The sequence below is a fragment of the Schistocerca americana genome, chromosome 6 (genome assembly GCF_021461395.2).
Source record: "Schistocerca americana isolate TAMUIC-IGC-003095 chromosome 6, iqSchAmer2.1, whole genome shotgun sequence".
Lineage (NCBI taxonomy): Eukaryota > Metazoa > Arthropoda > Insecta > Orthoptera > Acrididae > Schistocerca > Schistocerca americana.
Genome location: NC_060124.1, coordinates 107,430,370 through 107,453,489, shown reverse-complemented (window position 1 = coordinate 107,453,489; position 23,120 = coordinate 107,430,370). Strand labels below are relative to the sequence as shown.

Genomic DNA, 23,120 nt, shown 5'->3' with positions numbered 1-23,120 from the left:
CTGTTCAAAAACTACGTTTTATTTTCATAAATGTGTAACGCTCCTTTTAAAGCTTTTGTGTGTTTTCCATGTTATCAAGTTATCTGAAGTGGCCTGAGTTTATCGAAATTATACTCTTGATTAATAAACTTAAATTTGGAATAATTGGCCCATTAGCTTATCATAGCAAATGTTGACTTATTGTTTGCTATTGGACGATTATTGCTAGAGAGTGCATTGCCTTTTCAAGCAAGATAAATACTGATTATCCTTATGGCGCTATTAAATGACGCCGTGTATATTTGATTTAAAGTTAGGTTATAAAGTTTTTGCCATTGTGTTACAATCCAGAGGTCAGAGTGTGTTGCAGGCTTGTGAGTCAATTATGTTTGTTGTTACATATATTTTCGTTTCTAATTTGGGATGTTTCTTGTGCCAACCTGTGATCAGACTGTTCATGATATGGTTGACAGCCACTGTTATCATAATGTGGGGCCATGTAATAGCACTTGTAACTTCGATTTTTGGTCACAACTATTTACTTGATGTAAAATGTTGTAATAAAGTGTAGTGAATTTCAAATTGTTGCCTCTGGTTAATGTTCTTCCTATGGACTCCCGAAATTGGACGTAATTTTGTCCTTTCTCTGGTGTTTATGATTGTTCTTGGGTTGTATTTAATTTGTTTGAAAGTTAATCTTACATTAATATATACAGGGTGATTCATCTGCTCCTACTGCTGGGTTTTATGCAACCCACAACGCCTTCAAATAAAACGCAAACTATTATTTCCTCAGAATAAACGAAAATAATCTTTATGTAGGAAATTTAATGTAGTCATATTTTGTACTGTGGTACAGTTTCGCTAGAGGCCGTAGTTTTCGAATTATTCAAGGAAAACGCACAGAAGTGTCCTTTAAAATGCGTTTTTCTAGAGTAACTAGAAAACAGTAGCCTCCAGTGAAAACATATCACAGTAGAAAATTTAAATAAATTAAATTTCGTACCAAAAAGGTGCTACTCATATTCTCTGTAAGACTTATAGTCTGCACATAGCGAGCAAGAGAATATAGAAATATCACATGTGGGTTTTGAAAGAGTTGTGGGTTGCATAAAACCCAGCGGTAGGAGCGGTTGACTCACCCAGTATGTATATACAGGTCAGTCACAAAGAAGTTTCACATTTTTATGTTCTATTTTTGCTTGTGAATTAGAGGACACCCAGCTTCCACAAATCTCTTTCCAATGGTTCGTGCTGACACAATTACTTGTAACCTCTGTCTTGATTTCAGTTGTTGACTGTTTGTTAAGACCAGTCGATCAACTGTATGATCTTATCATGGTGTAGTCCTTCTGGAAGAACCCATGCTTTCCTTGGCATACTGTTATCCTGACTCCAGTTCGTCACGTTCATTTTCCAGTCACTGCATTATAGGCAACTAACTGAGGGATCTGTCAGTATGATGCTCTCATGTGCCACACGCTAATGTGTCAAGTCCGAAAAATGGCTATAATCCGCATTGGTATCTTCAGGCCATGCTGTGTTGCCATCTCCACCTGAAAAGTTCGAAAAACTTTAGACACACCCAAAAGCCTTTGTATATTCCCATCATTCTTCAAATGCAGGAACGACATATTCTGTAGTTGAAATAAGCGTCCATAGAGATTAAATTTAAATTAGCATTATCACCAATCTTGAAATTACTGGAATTTCACTTTGGTAGTGTTCGGTCAAGGCGTTCATGGTGTAACACACTCCAGTGACGTCAGTCAAAAAGGCGTTTTTTTTCTTTGATTAATTTGACCTCGTTACTTGTACGTTTTCAGCTACTCACATCCTATTTTCTATTGCTGTATGGATTTCAAAGCAAAAATTCCGCATACACTTCCTGCCCATTAAAATTGCTACACCACGAAGATGACGTGCTACAGAGTCGAAATTTAACCGACAGGAAGATGATGCTGTGATATGCAACTGATTAGCGTTTCAGAGCATTCATACAAGGTTGGCGCCAGTGGCGACACCTAAAACGTGCTGACATGAGGAAAGTTTCCAACCGATTTCTCATACACAAACAGCAGTTGACCGGCGTTGCCTGGTGAAACGTTGTGATGCCTCGTGTAAGGAGGAAAAACGCATACCATCACGTTTCCGACTTTGATAAAGGTCGGATTGTAGGCTATTGCGATTGCGGTTTATCGTATCGCGACAATGCTGCTCGCGTTTATCGAGATTCGATGACTGTTAGCAGAATATGGAATTGGTGGGTTCAGGAGGGTAATATGGAACGCCGTGCTGGATCCCAACGGCCTCGTATCACAAGCAGTCTGGATGAGAGGCATCTTATCTGCATGGCTGTAACTGATCGTGCAGCCACGTCTCGATCCCTGACTCAACAGACGGGGACGTTTGCAAGACAACAACCATCTGCACGAACTGTTCGACGAAGTTTGCAGCAGCATGGACTATCAGCTCGGAGACCATGGCTGCGGTTACCTTTGACGCTGCATCCCAGACAGGAGCGCCTGTGATGGTGTACTCGACGACGAACCTAGGTGCACGAATGGCAAAACGTCATGTTTTCGGATGAATCCAGGTTCTTTTTACAGCATCATGATGGTCGCCTCCGTGTTTGGAGACATCGCGGTGAACGCACATCGGAAGCGTGTATTCCTCGTCGCCATACTGGCGTATCACCTGACGTGATGGTATGGGGTGCCACTGCTTACACGTCTCGGTCACCTCTTGTTCGCATTGACGGCACTTTGAACAGTGGACGTTACATTTCAGATGTATTACGAACGGTGGCTCTACCCTTCATTCGATTCCTGCGAAACCCTACATTTCAGCAGGATAATGCACGACCACATGTTGCAGGTCCTGTACGGGCCTTTCTGGATACAGAAAATGTTTGATTGCTGCCCTCGCCAGCACATTCTCTAGATCTCTCACCAATTGAAAACGTTTGGTCAATGGTGGCCGAGCAACTGGCTCGTCACAGTACGCCAGTCACTATTCCTGATGAACTGTGGTATGGTGTTGAAGCTGCATGGGCAGCTGTACCTGTACACTCCTTTGCAAGCTCAGTTTGACTCAATGCCTAGGCGTATCAAGGCTGTTATTACGGACAGAGGTGGTTGTATTGGGTACTGATTTCTCAGGATCTATGCACCCAAACTGCGTGAAAATGTAATCAATTCTGGTATGGTATGGTATGTTTTGGGGGAGGAGACCAAACAGCGAGGTCATCGGTCTCGTCGAATTAGGGAAGAAAGTCGGCCGTGCCCTTTCAAAGGAACCATCCCGGCATTTGCCTGGAGCGGTTTTAGGGAAATCAGGGAAAACCTGAATCAGGATGGCCGGACGCGGGATTGAACCGTCGTCCTCCTGAATGCGAGTCTAGTGCGCTAACCACTGCGCCACCTCGCTCGGTCGTAATCAATTACATGTTAGTTCTAGTATAATATATTTGTCCAATGAATACCTGTTTGTCGTCGCCATTTCTTCTTGGTGTACCTAATTTAATGGCCAGTAGTGTATTTACCTTCCTACAAATGCCGCTTTTACTACCTCATCACTCCTACAGTATGTGCAAAATCCACTATTCGGTTGTCGCCCCTCTAAGTTCAAATCGCAGAATGCGGATGGGACAATACAGACAAATTTCATCTCTATACAATGACTCACCTCTTCCAACAAAACATAACCGATGCCCCTCTCCGAGAGAACCTAATCTGCCTGATATCCGCCCTATCAGCTCTGTTTCATCCCTATCCCACCCCAAATTAAGGCTTTCCTTCTCTCCCCACCTTTCCCTTATTCCTTACTCTTTTTTATAATGGCCTAGTAGTCAACGCAGCTCTATTTCGTTCTGCCTCCTTATTATCCACCCCATATCTCTTCTCATCTGAAACTAGGATTCGCCTGATCCACTGTGCGAAAGCCACAATTATTAATTTACGCAGCCTCTAATCATCCCTCTTATAAATCAGTCCTTCTCCTAGGCAGATTCCCTCTTTATCATTGAATATATAGTGCTTCATTTCAATGCCTTCCCGGTTTATGCATCACCTTTTAATCTGAAAAGGAGGGAAAGTCTGTAGTTATATTTTAACACTGACCATGGAAGCAAAATTTTAATATATTTCTAGTCATGTAAATTATTTACCTTTATAATAGTTTTGTATCTATTTGCGTGTTTTAACACCAGTAAGTTGAAGAGAAGACTGTGTTTACTACTGACAGCCCACCCCGCTGAGCATATGTAGCGAGGGAATGAAACAATAAATAAAAAAGTATGATTGCACCATGAGGTTATTCCTTTGTATCCTTAGAATAATGCCGATATCTCTCTCACAATTCAAAACTCCATATGCCACTGTGTGATAAATCTTCTGATTTTCAGCCCGTCCATTGTTAACAATCGCTTACCTTGCAGAAAAAATAAGTGGAGTTCCATACTGTATCTACAACATAAAAGAATAATAATAATAATAATAATAATAATAATAATAATGATGTTCTGACAGCTAAGTACGACGAATCAAATATTCACAGTTAGATGACACGGCTGTGGTGGTACTACATGATGGTTAAATATATGGAAAAAGCTATTGCGTTCGCAATTTTCATAAGGAATTAATATACTATGCAGCTTTTTAGTTAATCATGATGCTGACATGTCCACACAACTTTCAAATCCCCAACTAATGCGCAAGATTAACCTAAAACCATCAGAAGAACGAATCTAAAAGCAAAATGAAATATAGAACGAAATGCAATCTCGTTATTCAATTGCCACATCTAGTACATGGTCTCAGGAACACTTAAGGGGCTCCGGAACGCCCTATACTTACAATGTTAAAATAACGCTTATAAATTACATCTTTCCTCACAAAGTATTTGAGGTAGGAAGTTGAACTTTTTACAGATTATTTATTGGAATATGGGCTACAACTTAACACAGGGATTTTACAAAATTTTAGTTCAGTTATTAAAGATGATTTTTTTTCAATTGTAGTGAAAATTCACAACATTTTTTTTGCAATTTTTTATTTATATATTAAAAAATATACAGTTTTTTGGAAAAAGGCTGTGTTAAATTATGCAGAAGGTACTGTGTAACATTTACTGAAAGTTTGAAACAATTATGTTTGGAAGATCCTTAGAAAACATGTAATTAGTATGAGAAAATAAAAGTTTTGGGAATCGAGCGACAAAGATTGGATTAACTTTTTAGTGCATTCCAGGTCCATAGGATGGATTATCTTCATCCTCTGCAAACTCCTCCTCCAGCTTCCTCTTGTTCCTCCTCCTGTTTACTCTTGCTTGTATTTCTAGACTCTTTACAGCCCTGTCTGCAGCCCGAAGGCTTTCCTTGTCTAAAGCAAGCATCGCTCGTTGTTGTGTTCGTAGATTTTGCAGTTACTGCAACGCTGTTCCAAAAGGTGGTCATGTATGAACACTTATCACATTTCAGTTGTATTTCACTAGCAAGTCCTACGTGCTTTATTATGGAGAGTTCCAGACCAACTTCACTACAATGAATACATCTTACACAGTTTGAAAAAATTCCTTTGAGAACCGACATATCAAATATTTCATTCACATCCGATTCGCCCATAAAACATTCATAGTTTTCACTCATTGAACCAAGCTTCTTCTGTGAAGTATTTTCTTTCCCACTTTGACTGCTATGGGCAGGTGTACTTGAGAGGCTAGGTTCACTCACTTGGTTATCGTCTTTATTGTTTACAGTAATAACACATACCTTTGGCTTTCCAACATTTCTCCTTTTCTTAAAAGCCTTCAGAGGATTTCTAATAACTTTACTTTTACTCATTATTATACTTCAACAAAACAGAGACTCAAGAAACAGAATTAATTACGAATATTTTCGAGATAACGACAGAGTAAATAAACATGAAACAATCGACAATCACACCAGCGATATATATTGAACCATCACAGGTTAGCCACAACACATACTTTATCTCACATCACTAAAATGTACCTGATAACACGGACGTTAATAATAACACCATTTGACAGCAGTTTAACAGCGCCACAGTGGGTCACGCCCATGTAGAACACATTTAAAAAAAAATTTAAAAATAGTTGTAGTCTTCGGAATTGAATAAATTATATATCTAGTAAAAGGTAATAGTCTGCAGATTCAGAAAACGCAAAAAGTAAAAATTGAACTTTTCATGATTTTGAGCCTTTCCGGAGCCCCTTAATAAATATCGGCAATTTAGTACGCCAATCGCTGCTGCTCACCTGCTACGTACTGGTGGCCCCAAAGTGTACTGTGCTGCAAGTACTCCTGGTCACGGATGCTGGGGCTGGGGTTATTGGCCAGGTCTGCGAAGTGTTCGTAGTCCAGTGGGAACTGCGACTCCTCACCGTCCAGGTCCTTGACCGCGCGCCCCGACATCAGCGCCCCCAGGGACATCCTATGGAGTAAAGCTTTGTAGTGTTTTACATGGTACTAACACAAAACTACCGAACTATCAGTTTAATGAGTCACAGCTGCAAAATACTAACGCGAATTCTTTACAGACGAATGGAGAAACTGGTAGAAGCCGACCTCGGGGGAAATCAGTTTGGATTCCGTAGAAATGTTGGAACACGTGAGGCACTACTGACCTTACGACTTACCTTAGAAAATAGACTAAGGAAAGGCAAACCTACTTTTCTAGCATTTGTAGACTTAGAGAAAGCTTTTGACAATGTTGACTGGAATAATCCCTTTCAATTTCTAAAGGTGACAGGGATAAGATACAGGGAGCGAAAGGCTATTTATAATTTGTACAGAAACCAGATGGCAGAGTCGAGGGGCATGAAAGGGAAGGAGTATTTGGGAAGGGAGTGAGACAGGGTTGTAGCCTCTCCCCGATGTTATTCAATCTGTATATTCAGCAACGAGTAAAGAAAACAAAATAAAAATTCGGAGTAGGTATTAAAATCCATGGAGAAGAGATAAAAACTTGAGGTTCGCCGATGACATTGTAATTCTATCAGAGACAGCAAAGGACTTGGAAGAGCAGTTGAACGGAATGGACAGCGTCTTGAAAGGAGGATATAAGATGAACATTAACAAAAGCATAATCAGGATAATGGAATACAGTCGAACTAAATTGGGTGATGCTGCGGGAATTAGATTAGGAAGTGAGACGCTTAAAGTAGTAAAAGAGTTTTGCTATTTGGGGAGCAAAATAACTGATGGTCGAAGTAGAGAGGATGTAAAATGTAGACTGGTAATGGCAAGGAAAGCGTTTCTGAAGAAGAGAAATTTGTTAACATCGAGTATAGATTTAAGTGTCAGGAAGTCGTTTCTGAAAGTATCTGTATGGAGTGTAGCCATGCATGGAAGTGAAACATGGACGATAAATAGTTTGGACAAGAAGTGAATAGAAGCTTTCGAAATGTGGTGCTACAGAAGAATGCTGAACGTTAGATGGTTAGATCACATAAGAAATGAGGAGGTATAGAACAGAATTGCGGAAAAGACTAGTTTGTGGCACAACTTGACAAGAAGGAACTTGTTGGTAGGACATTTTCTGAGGCATCAAGGGATCACAAATTTAGCATTGGAGGGCAGCGTGGAGGGTAAAAATCGTAGAAGGAGGCCAAGAGATGAATACACTAAGCAGATTCAGAAGGATGTAGGTTGCAGTAAGTAATGGAAGAAGAAAATTGCACAGGATAGAGTAGCATGGAGAGCTGCATCAAACCAGTCTCAGGACTGAAAACAACAACAACACAAAACTTTAACCGTGGTAGTCTGGGGGGGGGGGGGTAGGGAGTGTCTTCGACTCGACTTTTAATCGGGTCGTATGGTGGGCGACAGTCAGGTTGGTACCCCACCATTGTCCAGGGTATCTCCAGACAGATCTTTAGTCAGGAATGTCATTGACTGAGGTAGCATTCATCGATGAGTCCTACTTCTAACTGACTAGCGAAGACGTGTCTGGAGACGCCTCAGACATCTGGGTTGTGATGGTTTGGGGTGCCATTTTATTTCGAAGTAGAACCACTATTTGTTTTCAAGCGAGGCACCTTTACAGCACAGAGATGCATCTAATCTATGCCATGTTTTGTTAGCCTTCATAGCTAAGCCATATTGGGCTTACATTTCAGAAAGCTATTGCTCGCCTGCACACGGCGAGAGTTTCTACTGCTTGTCTTCATCTATGCCAAACCATTCCTTGGCCAGTAAAATCGCCGAATCTCTCCTCAATCGAGAACGTTGGGAGCATTGTGGCAGGGCCCTCCAATCAACTCGGAATTCTGGCGAACTGACGTGACAGTTCTTTACAATTTGGCACAGCATCCTTCAGGAGGACATCCAACAACTACTTACACAAGACCCAGAAATGGACCGTCACGGTGTCGACTCTCTGAATTTGTCAAGCTCTTTGCCTTGAATAAATCATCCACTCCTAATGAAATTGTAATCATTTGTTTGTCTTTACGTGTATCCCCCCCCCCCCCTTCCCCATGAACCATGGACCTTGCCATTGGTGGGGAGGCTTGCGTGCCTCAGCGTTACAGATGGCTGCAACTACAAATGAGGGGTATCTGTTGAGAGGTCAGACAAACATGTGGTTCCTGAAGAGGGGCAAGCAGTAAAGGAAACAAAAGAAAAATTCGGAGTAGATATTAAAATCAATGGAGAAGAAATAAAAAGTTTGAGGTTCGCCAATGACATTGTAATTCTGTCAGACAGCAAAGGACTTGGAAGAGCAGTTGAACGGAATGGACAGTGTCTTGAAAGGAGGATATAAGATGAACATCAGCAAAAGCAAAACGAGGATAAAGGAATGTAGTCGAATTAAGTCGGGTGATGCCGAGGGAATTAGATTAGGAAATGAGACACTTAATATAGTAGATACGTTTCGGTATTTGGGGAGCAAAATAACTGATGATGGTCGAAGTAGAGAGGATATAAAATGTAGACTGGCAATGGCAAGGAAAGCGTTTCTGAAGAAGTGAAATTTGTTAACATCGAGTATAGATTTGTGTCAGGAAGTCGTTTCTGAAAGTATTTGTATGGAAGTGAAACATAGACGATAAATAGTTTGGACAAGAAGAGAATAGAAGCTTTCGAAATGTGGTGCTACAGAAGTACGCTGAAGATTAGATGGGTAGATCACATAACTAATGAGGAGATATTGAATAGAATTGGGGAGAAGAGGAGTTTGTGGCACAACTTGACAAGAAGAAGGGACTGGTTGGTAGGACATTTTCTGAGATATCAAGGGATCACAAATTTAGCATCCCATTTTGATAATTCCTTGGTGGTGCGTCGCTTTTTGCCTTAGAGTGTATCCTATGTAAGGAGTCCCCTCATTCTGCCGATGGTTTCCTCAGACTGGAGGATCTTATTGAATTAAATGTACCATCATGCCTTTTTAGCGCAAAGCGCCCTTAAGGGCAGAAAAACCATCGCTAATCAAGGCCATGTTGATGCAGAAGTCAATGAAAAATCACTGCATTAAAGGCACTTGTTTAACCATGAAAAGTGGTCTGTAACTGAAAAAAAGTTGGTGGTTATCCCGCCATTGCTAAAAGATTCCTGTTTAGCCCCGATGCGCATCTCCGGGAGAAGACTGCTTAAGAGGAGATGTCTGAGTGCGAGCTGGAGCGTGAAATATCAGAATATGAGTTGCATACATGAAATGTTAACTTACACTGTGTAGTGTAGTGTAATACATTATGCCACCTAGCAACAATGCATGTGCAAGCACGATGGATATTCCCACCATCTGATAAAGTGAGAGGACCCATTAAAATTCAATTAATTCTTTTATTTATTTATTTACTCGTCAAGTTCCGTAGGACCAAGTTGAGGATCAAATCTCCAAGGCCATGGAACGTGTCAGCACATGAAATTACAATATAAAAGTAATAACAGATAAAATTAAAATTTTTATGAACCTGAAAAAAGTCAATCCATAAGTTAAGTAAATGCAATCAGCAATACAACAAGAATCACTTCTCGACAGAATAGGAGTGACCCATGAGGAAACTCTTGAGTTTCGATTTGAAAGAGCGTGGATTACTGCTAAGATTTTTGAATTCGAGTGGTAGCTTATTGAAAATGGATGCAGCAGTATACTGCACACCTTTCTGCACAAGAGTGAAGGAAGTCCGATCCAAATGCAGGTTTGATTTCCGCCGGGTATTAACTGAGTCAAAGCTGTTTATTCTTGGGAATAAGCTAATATTGTTAAGAAGAACTGACGGTAAGGAATGAATATATTGATAGGCCAATGTCAAAATACTCACACTCATGAACAGGGGTCGACAAGAGGTTCGTGAAATTACACCACTTATTGCCCGAAACTCCCGTTTCTGAGCCAAAAATATACATTTAGAATGGGAAGAGTTACCCCAAAATATAATACCATACGACATAAGTGAATGAAAATAAGCAAAACAGACTAATTTTCGTGTCGAACGAATAGCGTTCAAATATTAAAAATTGCAGCATTAAGTCTCTGAACAAGATCCTGATCGTGGGCTTTCCACGACAATTTGCTATCTATCTGAACACCTAGAGATTTGAAATGTTTAGTTTCACTTATAATATGCCCATTCTGTGAAATTAAAACGTCAGGTTTTATGAATTGTGTGTTAGAAACTATAAAAACTGAGTCTTACTGTGATTTAGCATTAGTTTATTTCCTACAAGCCATGAACTTAGGTCATGAACTGCACTATTTGAAACCGAGCCAATGTTGTACACAACATCCTTTACCACCAAGCTACTGTCATCGGCAGACATAAATATTTTAGAGTTACTCATATCATTTATATAAATAAGGAACAATAGTGGCGTCATCACTGAGCCCTGGGGCAACCCACACATGACTGTACCCCACTCAGATCCCACATCTCAGGCATTCTCAACAATGTGAATAATGACCCTTGGCTGTCTGTTGCTAAAGTAAGAGGTGAACCAATTGCGAGCTACTCCCTGTGTTCGGTAATGGTCCAACTTCTGGAGCAATATTTTGTGATCAACACAATCAAATGCCTTAGTTAAATAAAAAAATATGCCTAGAGTTTGAAACCTTTTGTTTAACCCATGCAGTACCTCACAGAGAAAAGAGAATATAGCATCTTCGTTCGTTAAACGACTACTAAAGCCGAACGGTACATTTGATAGCAAATCGTGTAATATAAAATGATCAATTATCCTTACATACACATCCTTTTCAATAACTTTAGCAAACAATGATGGCATAGAAATAGGTCTAAAATTATCTCCATTATCCCTTTCTCTCTTTTTATAAAGAGGGTTACTACTAAGTACTTTAATCCTTCAGGGAAGTGACCATTCCTAAAGGAAAAATTAAAAATTTGGCTAAATATAGGGCTAACATGTGCACCACAGTACATTAATATTCTGCTAACCACTCCATCGTAACCATGAGAGACCTTAGTCTTCAGTGATTTAATTATTGACTCAGTCTCCCCCTTGACTGTATCACAGAGGAGTATTTCAGACATCAATGTCGGAAAGGCATTTGCCAAGAAAGTTATATGATTCCCCATAGAAACTAAATTTTTACTTAATTCAACAGCAATGCTCAGAAAATGATTGTTAAATACTGTACATATATCTGCTATGCTATTATATTTGCATACCACATACTCTTAGGGTTCCTAATAACATTTTCAGCACCTTACAGTCTTGTTTGTAATGGGCTACTGTAGCTTGACTGTGACTACATCTAAGATATTGATATAATTTCCGCTTTGTTCTAGACGATATCTTTATCACACTAGTCAGCCACCCAGGCTGCCTGCTACTGCTATTACCCCGTTTAGAACGTTCTAATGGAAAGCAACTCTTAAAGAGCACGAGAAATGTGTTAAGGAAAGCTTTATATTTATCATCTATGTTATCGGCACTATAAACATTGTGACAATCTTGTTCCTTGACAAGGTTTAAAATACTATCTACTGCTGTTGGATTAACTTTCATACATAATTTGTAATTATATGTGACTTTTTTTTGACTACAAAAGTCTTTTAGTGTGAAAATTTCTGCATCATGGTCTGAAAGGCCATTCACCCTTTTACTAACAGAATGCCCATCTAATAAAGAAGGACGAATAAAAATATTGTCTATGGCTGTGCTACAGTTCCCCTGCATCCTAGTCGGAGTAAACACAGTCTGCATCAGATCATATGAATTTATGAGATCTACCTATATCCTTTTTCTTGCACCAACATATACAAAATTTATATTGAAGTCACCACACATAACTAATTTCTGGTACTTCCTACAAAGTGAATCAGGAACTCTCTCTAGTTTGAGCAGAAATGCTCTGAAGTCAGAGTTAGGGGACCTATAAACAACAACAATTAGAAGTTAAGTTTCACTAAATTCATCTGCCCCTGCACAACATTGAAATATCTGTTCAGCGCAGTGCCGTGATACGTTTATGGACTCAAATGTAATAATGTTTTAGCTTTGTCTTCAAATTACGTGTTGATTGATATAGGTTAAGTCCTAATTGGCCCAGTACTTCAAAAGTCAATTTAATTAAAGGCTGATTAAATCATATCAAATGAATTTTCTGCGACATTTAGACACCTCCACAGGCTTGCTTGATAACAGCACTCCTGGCTTGGGAAGAGATTATAATATTCTTATGACTGATTTAATTAATATAGAATTGAAATAATGTGGCATATTGCTGAAAGGTCAAGGTAACAGTTAGTTTGAATTTTAGTCCTTCTTCACCGTCGCAATATTTATGTGAATACAGACTCGAAAGTTTTCTGTATTGAAATAAATATAAAAATATGTGGTAAGATCGGAGTGGAGAAAAAGCAAGAGCAGTGTAGGATGCGTAATCAAAACGTAACGGCAATTTTGTAATTCACCGGGTTTTATTAGATTGACGAGATTTTTCGTTGTATCTGTGCAGTGTTACCTATATCGGATATTTCGTCTGTTCTTCTGTGTTATGTCTATCGGATATTTAGTCTGTTCTTAGCTATCAAAAAGTTACATGTGTTTAGGTGCAGTGCACGATATTTTATTCTGTACAGTGACGTCAAAAATAATCTGAAATGCCTGTAAGGCTGTTGTAGGGTAGGCTGCGTTGAGAAATAATGCAAAAAAAAATTTGACACGTTGCGCCGTTTCTGATTTACTTAGCACTGAAGTTAGGCAAAAGGCCGTAGCGCGCGCAATTTCATTTGACCCATCAGTTAGAAGCAGTGTCAGTTGTTCTCATTCTCATAGCGTAGATGATAGGGCACGGGATTGCTCAGCCTTTGGCTCGTGTTCGATACTTACTACCATCCTACTTTGAATTTTTGGTATCGCTATCTAGTTCGGTTTTAGGAAATCAAACGATGAACACGTTCGGCAGCACAGTTTCTACCGGGCTGCTTGAATTTGAGCGCGCAAGGTCCTGATTGCCTAACTTCGATGCTAATCGACTGGGAAATAGCACAACGTACGCCCGCATCTCGTGGTCGTGCGGTAGCGTTCTCGCTTCCCACGCCCGGGTTCCCGGGTTCGATTCCCGGCGGGGTCAGGGACTTTCTCTGCCTCGAGATGGCTGGGTGTGTGCTGTCCTTAGGTTAGTTTGGTTTAAGTAGTTATAAGTTCTAGGGGACTGATGACCATAGATGTTAAGTCCCATAGTGCTCAGAGCCATTTTTTTTTTTTTGCACAACGTACTGCTTTCTTTTTTAAAGTAATCATCAGCACAAACTACCCTGTACCATGCTTACAAGATTGTCAGTCTGTTTCTGACCATTCTGTATAAATATTAATCACGCAGTTAGTATAAAATTGTTCGATAAGAACGGAATAGAGAGCAACAAAGTTTTAGAAACGCAAAATATTGCTTTTGGTGACCCTGCAATAAATGAACAAATGGCTTACGAGTGGTATGAGAGTTTATAAACAGGTCCTTGCAGATGACTAGCGGCCTGATGGTCGCAGCACATCTTAACCAAGGAAATCGAGAAAAAACTGAAAGAAATGATTATGAAAGATCGGAAAATCAAAGTCAGAGAAGTCGTCAATCGTGTTGGTATATAAATTTTTTCTTTTCAGAATTTTTGGGTATTTAACGTTTGGGTACTCAAATTGTTCCGAAACTGATGAATTTCTAACAAAAATAGCGGTGAATGCCAATTGTTCAAGAGTTGCAGTGTGAAAAATGATGCAGAACTACTGAAAAGTGTCATAACAGCTGATGAAACGTGGTTTTACGAATTTGATTTCGAAACTAAGGCTCAGTCCCGCTAGTGAAAGCATTCTTGATCGACAAGACAGGAAAAAACTCGACAAATACCGTCAAATATGAAAGTAATGGACGTTGTTTTCTTTAATTTTAACGGTAAAGTACACAAACTGCTCTTACCACAACCTTGAAAGATCAATAAGGAGTACCACTTACACATTCAACGCCTCCTACGAGAAACAATGCGAAAAAAAAACAGCTGGATTTGTATCGAAAAAAAAATCATTGGTTCTGCTCCACTATAATACACCTGCTTCGAAATCATTCCTTGTTCGTGACGCTTTGTTGAAAGACAGTAATGAAGTGCTATCCCATCGTTCATATTCATGGAAATGGCCCTGTGTGATTTTTTTCTGTTCCAAATCATAAAAAGCCTCAAAATACCATCATTTTATAAACATTTTTTACACTCTGCAGCTCCCTCTAGTACAATGGAAGTTATTCATTGATGTCTTAATAGACGTCCTATCATTCTGTTCCTTCTTCTCTTCAGCACTTTCCATAGACTCCTCTCCTCGCCGATTCTGCGGAGAACTTCCTCATTGCATACCTTACCTGTTAATCTAATTTTCAACATTCTTCTGTGGCACCACATCTCAAATGTTGTTATTCTCTTGTGTTCCGGTTTTGCCACAGTGCATGTTTCACTACCATGTAGTACTGTGTTCCAAACGGACGATCTCAGAAATTTCTTCCTCAAATTGAGGCCTATGGTTGATGTTAACAGACTCCTCCTGGCTGGGAACGCCCTCTTTGCCAGTGCTACTCTGCTTTTGATGTCTTCCTTGCTCTGTCGGTCATGGGTTATTTTGCTGCCTAGATACCAGAATTCCTTAACTTCATCTACTTTATGGTCCCCAATCCTGATGTTAAGTTATTCTCATTTCATCTACTTCATATTACTTTTGTCTTTCTTCGATTTACTCACAATCCATATTCTGTACTAGACTGTATTAGACTCTTCATTCCATTCAGCATTTACTGTAATTCTTCTTCACATTCACCGAGAATAGCAACGTCATCAGCGAATCTTATCTTCCACTCTTGAAATTTTCTTTTATTTCCCTCATTTCTTCTTCGATGTATAGACTGAACAGTAAAGGTGAAAGACTACAACCCTGTCTTACACCTTTTTTAATGCGAGCGTTTCGTTTTCGGTCTTCCGCTCTTATTATTCCCTCTTGGTTATTGCAGAGATTGTAAATTACCCGTCTTTCCATGTAGCTTACATCTATGTTTCTCAGAATTTCGAACATTTTTCACAATCTGACATTATCGAACGCTTCTTCCAGGTCGACAAATCCTATGAACGTGGCTTGGTGCCATTATTAACCGCAACGTCAGAAGTGCCTCTCCGGCGCCCTTACCTCTCCTAAAGCCAAACTGATCGTCATCTAACACATTTTCAATTTTCTATTCCATTCTTTTATAAATTATTCTTGTCAGCAGCTTCGATGCATGAGCTATCAAGCTGATTGCGCAACAATTCCTGCACTTGTCAGCTCTCACAGTCTTCGGAATTGTGTGGGTGATATCTTTCCGAAAGTCAGATGCTATATCGCAGTCTCATACATTCTGAACACCAGCTTGGAATATTATATATCCCTTCTGCCTTATTTGGTCCTAAGTCTTTCAACGCTCTTTTAAATTCTGATTCTAATACTAGATCCCCCAGCTCTTCTATATCGACTCCTGTTTCTTCTTCTCAGACATATTTTCCCCCCTCATAGAGGCTTTCAATGTGTTCTTCCCACCTATCAACTCTCTCCTCTGTATTTAACAGTGGAATTCCCATTGCTCTCCTAATGTTACCATCCTTGCTTTTAATTTCACCGAAGACTGTTCTCACTTTGCTGTTTCAGTCGTTTCGACATTCGTTTCTTCACATTTTTCACACAGCCTTTACGGTTTAGCTTCCCTGTACTTCCCTTTACTTAATTCCTGTGTGCTTGTATTTCTGTATTCCTGAATTTCCATGAATATTTTTGTACTTCCTTCTTTCATCGACCAGTTGAAGTACTTCTTGTGTTACCCATGCCTTCTTCGCAGTTACCTTCTTTGTACCTATGTTTTTCTTTATAACTTCTGCCCTTTTTAGAGATGTCCGCTGGTTTTCAACTGAGCTGCGACTGAACTGTTCCTTACCGCAGTATCTATAGCATCAGAGAACTTCAAGTGTATTTCAGCATCCCACTTCTTTGTGCATTTGTTCTGCCTGTCTAGTGTCTTCTGTCTGCTCTTCATCACTACTAAATTGTAACCTGAGACTATACCTGCTCCTCGGTACGCCTTACAATCCAGTATCTGATTACAGGAGCTCTGCCTGACCATGATGTAATCCATCTGTAACCTTTATTGTATGTCGGGACCTTATCCAAGTACACTATTTCCTCTTGTGATTGTGGAACAGAGTATCCGCTATCAGTAGCTGAAATTTATTGCTGAACTCAATTAGTCTTTCTCCTCTCTCTCATTCCTACTACCAAGCTCACATTCTCCCGTAACGCTTACTTGTAATCATTTCCCTACAACCGCAGTCCAATCCTCCCTTTGCGTACTGAACTAAAAAAAAAAAAAAGTTCAAATGTGTGTGAAATCTTATGGGACTTAACTGCTAAGGTCATCAGTCCCTAAACTTACAGACTACTTAACCTAAATTATCCTAAGGACAAACACACACACCCATGCCCGAGGGAGGACTCGAACCTCCGTCGGGACCAGTCACACAGTCCATGACTGCAGCGCCATAGACCGCTCGGCTAATCCCACACGGCCGTACTGAACTACCTGTTCGATATCCTCATATACTTTCTCTGTCTCTTCATCTTCAGTTTGCGTCGTCAGAGTGTGTAGCTGAACGATCATTGTCGGTAGCGGGTTTCCGTCGATTCGGATGAGAACGAACTTATCACTGAAGTGGTCACAGTACCTCACTCTCTGCCCCACCCCTATTTACAACGAATCCTACCCCCGTTATGCCATTTTCTGCTGCTGTTGAGATTACGTTATACTCATCTGACGAGAAATCCTGTTCATTTTATCTCACTGATCCATACTATATCTAGAATGCGCCTTAGCATTTCCCTTTACAGATTTTCTAGCTTCCCTACCACGTTAAAACCTATGACATTCCACACCCCGACACGTTTTCGCTAGTTACTCAGTTTTCCTAGTGGTCACCTCCCCATTGAAAGACCTCTCCCGAAGATCTGAATGTGGGACTAGTCTGCGATCTTTTGTCAGTGGAGAGATCATCAAACCATTTGTTCAATTACCGGCCACATATCCTGTGGGTAAACTGTATGTGTCTTTAATGCAGTGGTTTCCATTACCTTCTGTTTCTTCATGCTGTTGATCATTACCTTTTCTTTTGCCTTTATTGACAGTTTCCCATCCCAAGGACAACAGAGTGCCCTGAAACTCTATCCGCTCCTTCGCCCTGTTTGACACCGCCATCGGCTGAATGAGGGTGAATTCTCATGCCGGAAGTCTTCGGCTGCCGTTGCTAATGACTTTATGCAAAGTTTGAGCAGTGGCGGGATGTGAGCCGGGGGTGTGTGGGCTATTTATTACTAATCAAGGAGGCTACCCCTAGACCACGCGTAAAAATAAGACTAAAACCGCACCGTTAAGTGCTAAAAGTTGCCCCAGAGATGGAATTCCAAAAGTGTTTCTGGGTTTGGTGGAAGAGTTAGCATTGTTCAAAATGGTTCTAAATGGCTCTAAGCACTATGGGACTTAACATCTGAGGTCATCAGCCCCATAGACTATGAACTACGTAAACCTGACTAACCTAAGGACATCACACACATCCATGTCCGAAGCAGGATTCGAACCTGCGATCGTAGCAGCCGCGTGGTTCTAGACTGAAGCGCCTAGAACCGCTCGGCCACAATGGCCGGCTTATAATATTCAATGGTGACTATTTCGAAGAGGACAACGTTGATGCAGATGAATAAATAAATTATTTTCAGCAAACAAAAATTAACTTTATTTCTTAGAGCACATCTCGTATATGCCGTGTTGGACAAATGGGTACTCACCTGTTGGTATCGGGGAAGTCGATGTAGGCAGCGTCTGCCGCGTCCGCGAGATCCTTACCCATGCGATCCACCACCTCCCTCAGAAGCACATCAGGGAGGAGTGCCTCCTGCGAACAAACAGAAAACACTTTGTGGTGGACATCACTCAACGTAGAGGGGTGTTTATTTTGAACATCGCTAACGATCTAGAAGCTGTAGTAAATTTATGAAATTTAATCGCAGTGTCGGATTCTTTCTGAAATTAACTGAATTAAGTGTGAAGATATTATCTACTGTTAAGAATGACTGGGACTCGAATCCATATTTCCCGCTTGTCGCGAGCGATCACTTCAGCCACTTTGGCTTCCGGAGCACGCTACCAGAACCGACCCAAACTTCAGTATATCATAGTGTCTACGATCCCATCGATCGCAACTTTACTTGGATTTCCACCACATGCTTTCAAGGAGATAAATGAAATGGTTCAAATAGCCCTGAGCACTACGGGACTTAACTTCTGAGGTCATCAGTCACCTAGAACTGAGAACTACTTAAACCTAACTATCCTAAGGACATGACACACATCCATGCCCGAGGCAGGATTCGAACCTGCGACCGTAGTGGTCTCGCGGTTCGAGACTGTAGCGCCTAGAACCTCTCGTCCACCCCGACCGGCTCAAGGATACAAACGTAGTTAACCTTAGTATTACGATTATTGTTATTCCTATTGAAGTTTGTAAAACTTGTTTTTAACAATGTCGGAAGAAAAAGACATTGGTGACGATCTTGAAACTGTGCTAAATTACGGATGTTCCTGTTTCGAGTCCCGGGCCGCCACAAATCCTCATATGCCACCAACTAGTCATATCAGGAAGATTCTGCAGCTGCGAGTTAATATCACAATTAAATGTGTTATGTATTACCCACCAGAGTAAAATAAAAATTTAGTATCATGAAGCAATGGCTTCACATGGATTAACTTTTATTCACACAGATAAGCTTGACATTGGCGGCCGAAGACTTCCGGCATAGGAAGTCACCCTCGCTCTGACAACGGCCCTGTCAAAGAGGGCGAAGGAGCGGACAGAGTTTCAGGGGCACTCTCCTGCATTTGGGTTGGGGAACACCCCCTAAAGGCGGAAGAATCAGCAATGATCAACGGCATGAAGATGCAGAAGACAATGGAAACCACTGAATTAAAGATACGTAACGTGTATCCACATGACATGTGGCCTATATTTGAAAAGTGTCATGATAATTACTCCATTGGCAAAAGATTCCGAAATAGTTCACCATTCGGATTTCTGGGAGGGGACTACCAAGGGGAAGGTGAGCATGAGAAAAAGGATGAACAACCAATGAAAGGATGACGTTCGAATCGGGGCGTGAAATGTCAGATGCTTGAACGTGGTAGGGATGCTAGAAAATCTGAAAAGGGAAATGCAAAGGCTCAGTCTAGATATAGTATGGGTCAGTGAGGTGAAATGGAAAGAAGACCAGGATTTCTGGTCAGATGAGTATGCTGTAATATCAACACTAGTAGAAAATGGTATTACGGGAGCAGAATTCATTATGAATAGGAAGGTAGGGCAGAGAGTGTGTTATTGTGAACACTTCAGTGATAGGGCTATTCTTATCAGAATTGAAAGCAAGCCAACACCGAAAATGATAGTTCAGATTTACATGCCGACGTCACAAGCTGAATATGAAGAGATAGAGTATATGAGGATATTGAAAGACTAGTACAATACGCAAAGGGAGATGAAAATGTAATAGTCATGGGGGACTGGAATGCAGTTGTAGAGGAAGGAGTAGAGAAAAAGGTTACAGGAGAATGTAGGCTTGGAACAAGGAATGAGAGAGGAGAAAGTCTAACTGAGTTATGTAATAAATTTAAACTAGAAATACCGAATACTCTGTTCAAGAATCACAAGAGGAGGGTGGTATACTTGGCAAAGGCCAGGTGATACGAAATATTTCAGTTAGATTACATCATAGTCACACAGAGATTCCGAAAGCATATTCTGGATTGTAAGGCGTACCCAGGAGCAGATATAGACTCAGATCACAATGTACTAGTGATGAAGAGTAGGCTGGAGTGTAAGAAATTAGTCAGGAAGAATCAATATGCTAAGAATGAGATACGGAAGTACTAAGGAATGATGAGATACACTTCAAGTTCTCTAAGGCTGTAGATAGAGCAATAAACAATATTCCAGTACGTAGTACAGTTGAAGAGGAATGGGAGTTATTAAAAAGGACAACCACAGAAGGTGGAAAGAAAAACAGAGATACAAAGAAGGTAAGTGTAAAGAAACCAAGGATAACAGAAGAAATACTTCAGCTGATCGATGAAAGAAAGAAGTACAAAAATGTTCAGGGAAATTCAGGAATACAGCAATACAAGTCGCTGAGGAAAGAAATAAATAGGAATTGCAGGGAAGCTAAGACGAAATGGCTACATGAAAAATGTGAAGAAATCGAAAAAGAAATGATAGTCGGAAGGATTGACTCAGCATATAGGAAAGTCAAATTAACCTTCGGGGAAATTAAAAACTAGAGTGGTAACATAAAGAGTGCAATGGGAGTTCCATTGCTTAATGCAGAGTGGAGAGCAGATAGGTGGAAAGAGTACATTGAAGACCTCTACGAGGGGAAGATTTGTCTCATATCGTTCAAATGGATCTAAGCACTATGGGACTTAACATCTGAGGTCATCAGCCCCCTAGACTTAGAACTACTTAAACCTAACTAACCTAAGGACATCACACACATTTATGCCCGAGGCAGGATACGAAGCTGCGACCGTAGCAGCAGCGCGGTTCCAGACTGAAGCGCCTAGAACCACTCGGCCACAGCAGCCGCCTGTCTGATATGATAGAAGAAGAAACAGAAGTCGAATTGGAAGGGATAGGGGATCCAGTATTAGAATCAGAATTTAAGAGGCCTTTGGAAGAGTTAAGATCAAATAACGAAGAAGGGATCGATAACATTCCACCAAAATTTCTAAAATCCTTAGGGGAAGTGGCAACAAAACGACTATTCACGTTGGTGTGTAGTATGTCTCAGTTTGGCAATATACAGTCTGACTTTCGCAAAAATATCATCCACACAATTCCGAAGACTGCAAGAGCTGACAAGTGCGAGAATTATCGCACAGGCACCTTAACACCTCATGCATAAAAGTTGCAGACAAGAAAAATATACAGAAGAATGGAAACGAAAATTGAAGATGAAGAGGTGTTCAAATGACGATCGGTTTGGCTTTAGGAAACGCCCTAAAGGCACCAGGGAGGCAATTCTGACATTGCGGTTGATAATGGATGCCACACTAAAGTGAAATCAAGACAGGGTCCTAGGATTTGTTGACCTAGAAAAAACATTCGACAATGATGCAAGATGTTCGAAATTCTGAGAAAAATTGGGGTAAGCTATAAGGAGAGGCGAGCAATACAGAATATGTATAAGAGCCGAGACGGAATAATAAGAGTGGACGAGCAAGAACGAAGTGTTCGGATTAAAACGCGTGTAAGACAGGGATGTAGCCTTTCACCCCTATTGTTCAATCTGAACATCAATAAGCAGTGATGGAAATAAAAGAAAGGTTCAGGAGTGGAATTAAAATTCAAGGTGAAATGGTATCAATGAAACGATTGGGTGATGATATTGCTATCGTGAGTGAAAGTGAAGGAGAATTACATGATCTGCTGAATGGAATGGACAGTCTAATGACCACAGAGTATGGACTGAGTGTAAAACGAAGAAAGACGAAGGTAATGAGAAGTAGCAGAAATGAGAACAGCAAGAGAGTTAACATCAGGATTGATGGTCACGAAATAGAAGTTAAGGAAGTCTGCTACCTAGGCAGCAAAATAACCAATGACGGGCGGAGCAAAGAGCACATCAAAACCAGACTAGCACTAGCGAAAAGGGCATTCCTGGCCGAGAGAAGTCACTGGTATCAAACATAGGCCTTAATTTGAGGAAGAAATTTCTAAGAATATAAGTCTGGAGCACAGCATTGTATGGTAGTGAAACATGAACTGCGGGAAAACCGGAACAGGACAGAATCAAAGCATTTGAGATTTACTGCTACAGCCGAATACTGAAAATTAGGTGGGCTGATAAGGAATGTGGAGGTTGTGCGCAGAATCGGAGAGGAAAGGAATATGTGGAAATCACTGGCAAGGAGAAGGGACAGGATGACAGGACATCTGTTGAGACATCAGGAACTGATCTCCATGGTACTACAGGGAGCTGTAGAGAGAAAATACGCTTCCGTTGTCATATGTACTGTTATTTCATCTAACTTCCATTGTCAGTCGTCAAGCACGAGAGTGAAAGCAAATTTTGATGTGACGAACAATTGGGGACGAGGGAATGTCCGTGTTCTGGTACTGATAAATTTCGAGCAGGTCGTTGTAATTACGTAGTACTGTTCCCGCGGCTGCGACGGTGCAGTGCGCTACGTGCCTTTGGTCGGTGACTCCTAATGGCCAAGGCAATCTCAGCCGGTATGTGCCGTCGTGAATCACGTCAGCAGGCTGCTTCTTAATTTGAATAAACTCTCATAAAAGAAAATGTCTGCCTAGATGTAGTGTGAGTGACATTATACTGAGTGCACTATCCGAAAATTACCTCGAGCAATTAAACAGAGAACCGACTCGTGGAGATAACATATTGGACCTACTGATAACAAACAGACCCGAACTTTTCGAATCTGTATGTACAGAACAGGGAATCAGTGATCATAAGGCCGTTGCAGCATCCCTGAATATGGAAGTTAATAGGAATATAAAAAAAGGGAGGAAGGTTTATCTGTTTAGCAAGAGTA

General features: G+C 40.6%; 1 protein-coding gene across 1 annotated transcript in view; it reads right to left on the bottom strand.

Moving 5' to 3' along the window:
- The window catches only part of LOC124619455, an 88,272-nt gene that overhangs the window by 28,204 nt on the left and 36,948 nt on the right, over positions 1-23,120 (bottom strand). The window contains exons 3-4 of the mRNA XM_047145851.1: positions 18,308-18,414; positions 6,259-6,434 (exon numbers count right to left, since the gene is read on the bottom strand). Of these exons, the coding sequence (XP_047001807.1) occupies positions 6,259-6,434; positions 18,308-18,414 (283 nt within the window). The remainder of the gene's footprint in view (positions 1-6,258; positions 6,435-18,307; positions 18,415-23,120) is intronic.